The 12,817-nt window shown below is 37.0% G+C and overlaps 1 protein-coding gene across 2 annotated transcripts in view; it reads right to left on the bottom strand.

Annotated features, from left to right (window-relative positions):
• centrocortin (cerebellar degeneration-related protein 2-like) overlaps nt 1-12,817 on the bottom strand; it is a 49,131-nt gene that overhangs the window by 21,441 nt on the left and 14,873 nt on the right. The window contains exon 1 of one of the 2 annotated variants that reach the window (XM_018505637.1): nt 12,781-12,811. The exons of the other annotated variant lie outside the window; for it this stretch is intronic. Coding sequence (XP_018361139.1) covers nt 12,781-12,790 — 10 coding nt within the window. The 5' untranslated portion in view covers nt 12,791-12,811. Of the gene's footprint in view, nt 1-12,780; nt 12,812-12,817 lie in introns of those variants that run through there. 2 annotated transcript variants of the gene reach the window in all.

Below are 12,817 nucleotides of genomic sequence, written 5' to 3'. Positions count from 1 at the left end.
CTTTTCTCAATCGCGCGCGGCGCGGTTTACCGTAGTAAGATCTTCCGTTTCCTCCCTTCCATCATACGTCAGGATTCCAGGGAGGGGAGGGGAAGGCGAGCGATAATACACGCCCAGGAACTGGAACAGGTATGCGAGTATGTGCGAAGTAACGCGCCGCGGGAATGCTACAGGCGCATGCCGCATACCGTACGCTCACCCAGTGAACGCGTATCAACCCGTTCCCGATGAGGGCCGCCGCGAGAAAAACGCGCGCCCACATCCGCGCGAGGCGAGGCGAGGCGCGGCAACCGGTGGTCTCGATGTATATAAATAGTAACGAGGGAACTCCGATCCGTTCAGGAACCCGCGATGAATAGCCGGTATCTTTCCGCGGGAGGTATCCCGCGATGAATGTGTATAATTGCGTCGCCCGCGGGTCACGCGGAGGAGGTGCACGGTCAACGAGAGAGACCGGCGTGACGGCGCGGCTGGTGTATGTACATCTGGGTCAGACTGCAGTCGTGATTCGACAAACCGTTTCAAAATTTCTGTTAAATTTCACGTTTCACGTGTTTAACGTTCCAAACGAGCCACTCAAATTTATGTGTTAATTTAACACTGAATATGTTAGATAATAACACGATATTTAAAAAGATAAACAGAGAAAAGGTAATACTGGCATAGTTTGTAAACAAACCGTAGAAGCATATCTTTCTCGGTAAAATTAATATTTATGATACGTTAAATTGATACATATTTTGTTCATTCATCGACACACCACATTGGAAAATTTGAGTTAAATTTAACGTTTCACGGGTTCCAAACGAGCCACTCAAATTTATGTGTTAATTTAACACTGAATATGTTAGATGGTAACACGATATTTAAAAAGATAAACAGAGAAAAGGTAATACTGACACAGTTTGTAAACAAATCGTAAAAGCATATTTTTCTCAGTAAAATTAACATTTATGATACGCTAAATTAATACATATTTTATTCACTTATCTTAGAATTTATTTCCTAAAACGTATATTATTTTGACGTTGTTTGTTCACTTATTCATAAATTGTGTTATTTTGGCACTAAGAAATGTTGAATATCAATTCAACACAAACTAAATAATCAGATTATGTTCATAGCAAATTCCAAGGAGTAACCACTAGCTGAAATATTGTCGCACAGATTACATGACATCATATGATTTCATCTGATTACCAATAATTTTTTTCACTACATATGAAGTCATTTATGTAAAATATACGAATTTATTTAATATTATACAATGATTTATCGTGGTTGCGTATGTAATTATCGGATTATACATAGAGATTTCATATGAATTTTATAATGATTTCGAGGATTTCTTCTAGTACTCTATCCCCGATTACATTAAGTGGGATTATCCCCTCGGAAAATTCAACACCAAAGTTTAACAAGGACTTGAGTGGACTGTTTCCAACATAAATATGAAATGTTTTTTTTACTGTGCACGTGGAAGTAGAGAGAAAGAGACAAAGAGGAAAAGAAAGCATGCATTTATTAAAGAAATTATGAAATATACTATGAAATTTGCTAAAATCTACAGTAAAGAGTGAAGTATTTGTGTTATAATTATATAAAAAAATAGGAATAAGAAATACAAGGAGAGGGAAAGAGACGGTGAGACATTCTCAAAGGAGGCCGTCATTCTCCGTGACGATAAGGAGGAATTTATTTATTCGTAGGAGACAACAGATCGACGCATGCGGTCAGTGCAGTTACGGAACGTTAGAAGTCCATTGGCCGTAACGCAGCTTACACGACACCGGGATTATCACCGTAATAATTCTCACGCAAAGAGACAGTTAGCGGGACGAGTTCTGGATGCGCGATAATATCTAGCTAGGTTTATCACACTTGTCGGCTTAAGAGACGAATAATTACGCAGGATATTGTCAGGTTTATACGCCAATCAACTTGGCGCTATTTCCGTCGCGCACCTGCATCGACTTTCTATCTTCACGGTCTGTACTCTCCGTACAGGTACTCTTCTCCTTCTCTCCCACGATTCATACCGCGTTATCGAGACGACGTTAAATAATTTTATCGACGAATGTAACGGTTACGTTACTCCGTGGAGGCGGGAAACGGATCTTTGTTACGGCTTAGGCCCGGTTCCACCAACGTAAAATTAATCCCGGTTTAACTTACCGTTTATCTTTTCCTAACTCTTACAATTAAAATTATTTTTTCGAATTATTATTCTTTTAATAATAATTTAATAATTTTTTTAGAAAAATTATTCTTTGAATTATTTTATTAATTTATTTTTTCTAATTCGTAGAAAAAATTAAACCGAGACGAAAGTTAAATCTTAAATCGGTGGAACCTAATAGAGACCTTCTAATAAGAATCTGAATGTGTGACAGCTAGTTTTGATTGATCTGTTACTTTTTAGCAATTCCTAAGAGAGAGAAAGATGCATGGATAGATAAAAAAGCCAGTATTCATAGTTCTTATATTCAAGATCGTTTCAAGTACAGTCTTAAGAAATCACGAATCGATCAGAAAGCCTCATTAGCGTCTTAAGACATTACTTAAGACAATCTTGAAATAAGAACGGACTATGAACATCGCCCAAAGTGTTCATTATTATTATTATAGGGCAAGCCCTCTAAGAACGTATAAGCAACCAGAATCATTATATGAAGAAGTGAAAGCCATAGTATACATATAAGTTTTTATGATGTCGAGAAACAAAAGTTTTTTCAACACATTTGCTTCAGTAGACTGCATCAATAAATTTCAAGCCGATAGGTTTAAAAAAGTACTCACTACCGCTTTTACTTCTCCACATACAGAGCGATGAGAGTTTACAAGAGAAAATAAAATAATAGCAAGAAAATAAAACGGAGTATAGAAATGTTATAGTAAGTAATATTGTAAAGCAAGTTTAACACAACACGAGAATATACAAACAAGAAAAAGAGAGAAAGAAAGAGATAAGAAAAAGATAGGACAAAAAAGAGAAAGAGAAAGAAATAATGAACTTGAGAAAAATATCTGGTTGAAAGTGGACGAACTAGAGAATTCCAATTTATTAATCAGAATTCAATCAGAATTATTTTAAAATTTTAGCATAAATTTAACCAGAAAATTCTGATTCATTCATTTTCAACCAAAATTCCAATTAATCCAATACATTTTTTTCAGTATATGCACTGAGAAAAAAAGCTGTTTCAAAAAATATTAGTTAATTCAACTAAATATAGCGGTCTGTCAAATAAATAACATGTTTGAAATTACCTGATTTTGTTAATCTAAATATATAAATATTTGAACTAAATAATCATTACGAATTAAACGCATTTAATCAAGTTAAAACAACTTTTTTTTTCTCTCAGTGTGTCCTTTTCTCTCGCGTGATTTTGCTGAAACTAGAGACCCTGCAAAACTTCATCCAGACTTTCATTAGAGGGTTTCTCGTAGAACCGAGCCTTAGGAAATGATTCATTCGATCGAACCGGTGGATCTACGAGCGTATGCGCTCTTACGAGCTCTTATATCCCTTGATATTTCCAGGCGGGAAACCCGCCGCGCCGCGGAGCCTTTCCGTTCCAGGTCACGGAGATTCGTCGGCCGGTGCATCTCTCTACGCGAGGATAGGCATCTCTACGAGGGCCTCTCTCGGTCATCGCGAGTGCGCGCTGCACCTTGTACCGTTACCGGACATATAATCGCCCGGCGAACGAGGAGTCGACGTCCGATCGGATTCATGCCGGCCGCGGCGCGGTCGTCGCCGGATTAAAATCCAGCGGCTCTCCTAGCTTCGCTTCCCCTTTCCCCGCCGAGTGCCGGCACCGGCCGAAGGTTTCGTCGTACAGACTAGAGATTAGACGATCGCGATACGTTTTCTCGTAGACGAATACACCGCGCGGGAGCCGCTCGACGCGAGATATAAGACTTCGGCCCGAAGTGTTATACGAGCGTAACGATTCTGCGTCCATCATGTTTTTAGCCGGCCGACCCGCTGGGTCAGAAACGTGACGGCTTTGCGCGAGGTAGAATCGTGCGTGTTCCTCTCTAAACGCTCCGATTAATCGAACTAGTATGTGCACGGAGTAAAAAGGCTTTTACGCGATTTATTATACAAGATTTCGATCTACTTTTAATGGCATATGTGAAATGTATCATTAAAGATCTTAATAGAGACAATAAACGGCAAAAAATGCACGAGAGAGCGCAATAAACTGTTCTTCAATAAACCATCTGAAAGCCTTTAATGCAAATCTACATCCGCCGCGAACGTGAAGTGGGGAAAATCCGGAGAAATTGTATACGTCAAAGTTAATCAAGACTCAATATGATAATTCAATTTGATAATTAGATACTTTTATAATTCGATGTGCGGTTAATTAAGCACTAATCGATTGATTGAATCGAGAGAAAAAGAGAGAGTAGTCCTCCCTCCTTTTTCTCTCGTATACAGGAAGAAAACAATGTTCGGCAAAGACCCTCGGCACTCTCTTCCTTATCACTTCCAATTACGGGAGGGAGAAAGACCCCCCGGAGGCGATAATTATAATCGAATCAAGTTCGTGTCAAAGAGTTCGCGACTTTCCTCACGATTAGATAAACATTGCTTCGCCAATTACCTGTCGTTCGAAAAAAAAAAAATGCAAACGTTAATTAACAAGCTTAATCGACAAAGCGATATCATATTTACCGTACGAAAATGACTAATATAAACATAGTGTGCGTACGCTCCACTTGGTCGCGAGGTAAACGAAGGTGCGCGACATTGGAAAGTTCGCGGACTGATGTTGATGTATGATACGCATTAACGCAGCCGTTGTTTTTGCGAACCTCGCTCTCTCTCTCCGATTTCAATAACGCACTTTAGACACCGGAATTCCGGTTTAACAAGCATCACCGGTATGAACTACGTGTCAGGACATATCTCTGGCCGATATTCATAAACTGCTTTTATCTTAAGACCGTCTTGAGTAACGTCTTAAGATGCTAATATGGCCGGTATTCATTAATCGATTCTTATATTTAAGATCATCTTAAGGTGTTATGAATCAATCAAAGGGCTGTATCTTAAGATATACTTAAGACGGTTTTAAAATAAGAGAATGGGCTGCATTCATAGTCCGTTATTATTTTAAGATCGTCTCAAATAATGTTTTAAGGTGTTAATATACGGTTCTCTGATTTCACGACCTGATTGGTTAAGACTGCATTTAAGTCTTAAATATAAAACTTGACTATAAGTACTGGCCCGTGATTGGCTTATGACTTTCAAGATTGTATTGAAGATCCCGAGTCGAAATTTAAAACCTACTTTAAATCTTGCAAATGCTTACTTATTTATTCTTCATTAACTTCATTAATGCTTCTTGATCTGCATAACTTCTCTTAAACTTCCTAATTTCTTTCTTTCGCCTCTGTTTAATCTTATTAGTTCTATTGAATTCAAATTGAAGTTTCTATTAATGCTACTAGTCCTATAAATCCTATCTTTGGTCACACGACGCCTACTTTTCACCTATTTTGAGTATTCAAGACTTATTAAATATATATTTAGATTTATCAAAATATATTTAACGATATCGTTAATATATTTAACGATATCGTTCTTAAATATAAGAGCTGATTGTGAATACCGGCCTCTGTATGTGTCACTCGAAATCTTCACTCCAGAGAGAAGTTGGGTCCAGTAGAACGGAACTAACGCGCGTTTGAAGCGGTCCTCGTAAAACAACTTACTGCATAAGAGCTTTATTCTGTCATTTTACACAAAGCCTGATATTTCTAGATTCAATCTTCACTTGTTAAATTCATAATGTCAAATTGGATACAATTTGAGTTATTTTTTATCATTTCAAATTCAGGTCGTCACTGCTCCTACTCAAGGCTGCGTTCGAATTCCCACCCGGGTGCTCCTCGGGGAGCACCTGGGTGGGAATCCGAACGCAGCCCAGTATGTCGTTAATTTAATTAAAACAATGAAGTTAAACGAATTCATTCAAGAAAAGAATGTTAAATTAATAAATCGCTAGCTACGAGCCTAGTTAAATATTTATTGCTAAATTTTAAAAGTATAGTTGAAATAACAGACGATATTTCGACTTTTTGTTGTTTTTTGTCTGTTACTTAAACTGTACTTTGTTTAAAATTTAGCAACAAATATCTAGGCTTGTAGTTCTTTATCTATTAATTTGAAGTTTATCTATTTAAATCCTATTTTTCTTGTTTTTTTTTTCAAGAAACATATTACATTTGACTAATTTATTATTTACTAAGAGCACACATTAATGTGGATGTTTACTTTGAAACTAAGCCATTCAACCAGAAATAGACTGATGGATTGATTTACATTTTGACACACATGGAAGTTAAAAATAACCAAATGTTTAATTCAAGAAGGAATATCATTATCAATGTTCTTTTGATAACAGTATTTGTACATCATCTTTGTGCAAATTCGTACCGGACATTAGAGCGCTGAGTTTGTTTTCGCACTTTAGTTAACAGTCGTTTACGAAAGTGTACGGCATATCAATTTTGATTACAACCGAACCTCTTGAAACTAGACCATCTCTTTCCTCCTTTCACCGTGGAAGTACAGAAATTATAAATCATTATCGACATTGATATCAATACCACTCAATTAATCATAATGTAAATACGCCCCGTCAAAGATGTCGTATGATTTTGATACTTTCTAGAGCGAGAGATTTTACGATGTTCGATAATGTTCGATAACATCGAACAACCTCGGAAATACAAAATGATTCGACAGTTTTTACAGATCCTCGATTAAAATAAAGGGTTTGTGAAAACATTCTTATCACAATGCGGCTTTCTCCATAGAAATAAAGCAGATAGTGGTTGGACTGGTCTAACAGAAATGTCCCGAGCGGTACGGCAAAAATAAATCAGACCTAAATATGGGGGATTGAAACTAATCGAAGAATATATCGACAACCAACGCAGAGAGAAGTAACAATCGATAACAGATCCTGGAAAGGCACCTTTTGTGCCAAGTAACAAAGTTTAACGTCGCTCTCGCTTCCACTATTTCCAATCAGACCCAGTTTCAACGTTATCCTGTAATTGTTGTAAAGTTACGGGAGTTCGGCGATAAGGTATCTGTCTGTGGGCAAAAGTCAATAAAGAGATTGCGTTTCGAAACCAACTTTAATAAGCGTGTATAATATTTTGATTACAGACGCCACGAGAAAGTTTGATTTCCTTTCTCGTGTTCCGATATTTTTTCGCGATTCTGTTCGGCAACAATAGAGACATCCGTATTGCAAGGTACTTATTGAAGTGTCGACAGTACAGAAAAAGAGATTGCAATATCGATCCCATTACTAGCAGATTGCACGACATTGCTTCATCTATATGGTAATCGTCAATTTACGAGGAAGTTGTTATTTAGTTGATCTATGTCGAATCGATCGCATATTTCATTAGAGGAGATCGTTAAGATAGAACGTGCAATTCTATGGAATTGTTCTTACTCAAAAATTATTCTTCGAGCCATTTATATTCGCCGGATGGCGTTCAAAGTGTAAAGAACGCGTGTTCATCGACGCGTTGATTACGTGATAAGATTACCAATTACGTTTTAATAAAAACCAAAATACTATCGTGCGCTACCGCATTTCTCGAGATAAACCGCAATAATGCTCGTTTCTTCCCATGTCGATTAACTTTAATCTTGCACTGAAAGAAAGTTGCAGTTTGGTCGCTGCAGTACTTTAGATGATAAAATATGGCATAACATTTTTAATTGGCTGCAGCAGCCAATTTTTTGTTGTGGCAGCCAATTAAAAATGTTATGCCATATTCAGCTAATTTTTTCTTTCAATGGTATAACTTACTTTTATGTTTTTCTAGTTCTAAGAATTAGAAAAGCAGGATAAAGAGTAAATTAAATCGTGATTAAAGTTGATCTACATTGATAGATATGGACACAAGATAAATCATTCTGAAATCATCGTGTAGGATAGAACTCTTTTTTTCTTCATATTCTCTTATGTACAACTAGATTCTCAGCTTTGAAATTACGATCGATATGTATGGAAAACTCGAGGAGGGTGTTTCATGGCAACCTACCAAACAGGGTTTCTCCCTTAGGGTGATGAACCTTTAAATCGCAAAGACTATTCAATCGTGCCACGTTTGCTCTACTCTTTGACTCATTATAAAGTTTTATGTTTTTTAATTTTATTACGTACATGCGATAATTTTCTGGAAGAAATCTTTAAAGATTGAGAAATTATGCACGAAAAGAAAGATTTTATTGAAATATTTCAAAACTTAGATAGATACAGATCCGAAAATAATTTTATTCGACATCAAAATAATTATGTAAGAAGCTCACTCAATCATGATGAACAGTGCTGCAAAAGGTTTCGACGTTGTAGCAACCAACTCTTATATAATCATTTCGATAGTCCAACAAAATTATTTTTAGATTTGTACATCTAGCTTAAATATTTCAGCAAATCCGTTCTGGAAGTCAATGCAACTTCTTCCCTAGGATGGAAACAAGAAATATATACATATATTTTTTATATGTATGAGAATTTTTATAGATTTTTTAAGAAAAAATTTTTTCAGAATTTTTTACTAACTTTTTAATATTACATTTTCTTATTAGCAACTATGTTTACCAACATAAGAAAATACGATAAAATATTCTAAAAAAATTCTCTGAACTTTATGAGAAGAAAATAAACAATTTTTGTCTCTTATCGTTTTTCTGTAAAGTTGATAGTATTTGAGTAAAAAATTGAAAACCAATATTCGAAGTGATTTTTAGTAATTAATATCTTGTTAACTATTGCGAAAATCGTAAAATGGTAGAGGACTCTTCGACTCAGTTTATTCCACTCTATTTACACAAAAGCGCTTGGTCAAAAATTACGAGACATCCTGTATACAAAAAATTTTACTCTTCACGTTTCCGCTCTAGAAAAAAAGTTATAATACGATCAATATATCGTATAGAGCAATTAGATATTTTGAGACATAGAACAAATTTGTGGAGGTCCTATATGCTCCAGTTAAGAGATTAATTACGGATATATCGTACGATATACGTGTGTATTAAGAGCCTTCGTTCCTAATCGGTAATACTTTTTTCTGGAGCGCGCTGTAATTGTCGATTAATCGTCTGTCACTACCGCGGGCGCCCAAGTCGGTCGGGCCGCATATTATTTGTGGCCCACATACCAGCATTTTTACGGGGAACACGGAGAGCTGTGCATGCGCGAGTGCCCCGAGCATGGATCATAAATATGCGCAACCGTCATTTCCTTACCGGCGATATTAGGTATGCCAATCTGCTAGAGAGGAAGGAGCAACCAGAACGCGACCGGCAATGGCGCGAGTCGTTTGCATAAATCATCGTCCTTTATTTATCTTGCCCGCAAGCTCACTTTATTCTCCGCGTGCGCGCGCGCATATATATACCATTTTAATAGCTTAATAGCGTGTCGTGGATGAACGAATCGTGGATGAACGGATCGCGATAGATCTGATAGTCGGTCGCGAATCGTTTGAACTCGAAGCACGTCTCCTCGGCGAATGAAATGAGGGAACCTCCACGATTTGCAAGAGCCGTCAGAGTTTTCTTCCGTAAATTACCCACGTCTCCTTCATGGCGTGTTAACGCCAGGCCGACTCCACGATGAGTTCGCCGAGCACGTTGCGCAGACTCCGCGATCTAAAATACTCCCGTCGATCAATATCCATAAAACTCTCGCGTTTCTGATGTTAACACTCCAAGGAGAACAATAAGTTATGGTAACATCAAAATGATGTTAAGATGAATCGTAAATGATTGAAAAGTGACTTTTTCGTGATCAGTTTGGACTCATTTTGATATCATTTTGATTTGTTCCGCTTCCCAAGAAGTATATAAAAGTCTACAAAAATTATTTTGTTTTAATTTTTAATGTAAATAAACAGTCAAATTTTGTAAAAAAAAAATTATAATTTTGACTTTCATGACGTTAAAATAAAGTCATTTGGACTTTCTCTTTAGTTGGTATGTTTCTTCTTTGATCGGAACGTGATTCTCTCGTCGCACGCGTCTCCTCTCACGAGGGATCTCGTCTGACGTTCATATCGCAGAAAGATCACGTTTTCACGATGAACAGAGGCGTAACGTAACGATACCTGCGGTTGAAAATGAAGGATAGCCACGGGCGTGCCTCGCGTAGAAATAAATTACAAAAAGTAGTATAACTTTGATGTGAGATAAATCGTATTAGATTACGAAGACTCCGTTCGAGAGAAGCATGTCCAGTAGTTGTCGAACGAATCGTTTGCCGACCGATCATGCGGAAATCGCCGACGAAAATAACAGTAAGGTCATACTCGGCGATAAAATTTAATCGCGCTGCTTATCGAGCGCTTTTACCGTCTTTGTTTTTTTTTCCCTTACGATTAATTGCGGATTCAAGAGTCAATGAGCGAAGGATGACCGGTCATCCAGCGAGATGTTCCGCGAAAAGTTGTAGAGCGTTTGACGGAAAGGATGATTTTACTGAAGTATCTAAAAATGTAGTTAGACATATGGATCTGAAATAATTTTATTGGGCCATCAAAATAATTACGTAGGAATCTCAAGCATGAAGAGCAATGTTGTAAAAAGTTTTAACATTCTAGAAACCAGTTGAAGTGTCCTACATAATTATTTGGATGGTCCAACACACAAAATTTTATATCTTCAGATCTGTAGCTAAATTTTTAGACTTCAATAAAATCGTCCTTTTTGTGTCTATTTTTATATCGAGAAGCAAGTCAATGCTATATACTAAAAGAAAAATATTTATGTGATATTTAACTACAATTGCATGGTAAAATAATTATGATAGAAAAAGCTCCATTTTTATAATTATTACTGCTATAATGTTAGTAATAATAATTATAATTTTTTAATTTTATACAGCATAACTATAACTTTGTTTATCTGCACATCATTTATACGAACAAGTTCATGATCAGTTTCAAATATTCCAACTCAGCTAAGTACCTATATTATGTAAACTATGACGTAGTATAGGATAATAAAAGCTCGACGTGTTCGACTCCAGTTTTCTGAACGTCAGCTCCTATTATCAGGACTAAAAAGTGGAGGGGAGAGTTAGTGAACATCCATTATCTGTTTGGTTATCGGAATTGTTTTGTTTCTTGACAAGTTTAGAGTTTTACTGTATATATACATATGTTTATTTCTGAAAACCATTATAATTTTATAGTCGTTTTCGAGGACAACCATATATAAATAAAATCTACATACAATATATAAATAAAACTTTCATATAAAACTAAAAAAAAATATACAATAATAAACGATTTATATTGAGACCATATATGTGAATACGCAACAAGTAAGAGTTTTTTAACTAGATAATAAAATAAACTATTCTTTTATAGACTACTATAAAAATATTTTCTAATAGTAATAATAAACATATATAATTCTTATTACTATTATAAAATAACAACTTAAAAAATGGCGCTCCTTATATAAACAATACTTATTTTACCTGCAATTATAGTCACAAATCAAACATTTTTCCAGTGTGATAGTTTATTGAAATGAAAAATATGGACCCAACTAGTCCCCAGTAAATCGGATCTTGGAAACTAGAGTTCTCGAGAGTTCTCGTCTCGAAGACGTTCGCGACGCTCTGATGAAGACGCGACCGTGAGAGAATACCTCCAAGAGCTGATGCTTTGAACGTTTTCCACTCACGGCGCCCACACGAACAGAACGGGTATGGCGCGACAAATCGATGACTCATGTCTCGACTACGGCGGCCGTTTGGTCCCGACATGACATGCGATGGATAATTTTTGTTGTTTCCAAGGGACGAGGAACGTGCGTGGTCGACGGAGGATTAGCATCGAGAACGTGACTCGTTTTTAAAGAGACAAATCTACGTAATCGTAGATACATTATTTTTGCCTCGCGCGACGTTTTCTCACGTTATAGACTACTGGTCGCGCTCGCTGACTCGCTTTTGCAATTACGCAAGAGACGGTAGTCCGGAGTGGAATTTGCACGCGTCGACCTGCGTTTCACGCGCTCGCACGTTTGTTTTCATTTGTACTTTTGCGAAAGCGCGCGACTCGCGCAACCTCATCGATTCGTCAGAATGTCTCGAGATCCGACCTCGAAAAACAGCTCGCGGTAATTCCGGCGTTGATCGCACCTGCGCGTCCTTGGCAAGGCAATCGCCGCGGCCTTGACATCGGAGGCGCTCGCGTATCGCGAGGGCGACACTTTCAAGAGGCAGGATCTCGAACGATTGATTGTTTCCAACACAGAGCTTGTCGAAAATGTATTGATCAACATCGCGAAGCGCGCGTCGTTAATAAGTATCGATCTTCCGCGCGAATGTGAACTGGAAAATAGTTTAATAATAGTTTACCGAATGTTTAGTGAAATAACGCCAATTAACTTATTTAAAAATTGTTTTACTGTCTCCTAAATACTTTTTTCCGTTGCCGTTTGTAATACTATAAATATTAAGAAAGTGAAATAATTATAAACAATATTAAATACATTATCTTTTAAGATCGTAACGTAGATACGCAAGAAATTAGAAATTAAGGTCGATCGAGTCTGGATCTTTAGAGCGTAAATAACAATATTGGCAAAATAATGTTAATTACTAAATATTAATAAAACCTTCAATCGGCATTATTTCACTAAACATCTGGTAGCTATCGGCAAATTAATTTTTCTAGATCTGCGGAATGGAGAAGAAAGGCGAGATTTACCCTGGAGCATGTTCTGGTCGGCGTCCTCGTCCGCGTG

This window comes from Trachymyrmex cornetzi, unplaced genomic scaffold (assembly GCF_001594075.2).
Source record: "Trachymyrmex cornetzi isolate Tcor2-1 unplaced genomic scaffold, Tcor1.1 scaffold21, whole genome shotgun sequence".
NCBI lineage: Eukaryota > Metazoa > Arthropoda > Insecta > Hymenoptera > Formicidae > Trachymyrmex > Trachymyrmex cornetzi.
The sequence above is the reverse complement of the archived record's forward strand: the minus strand, read 5'-3'. Positions and strand labels throughout refer to the sequence as shown.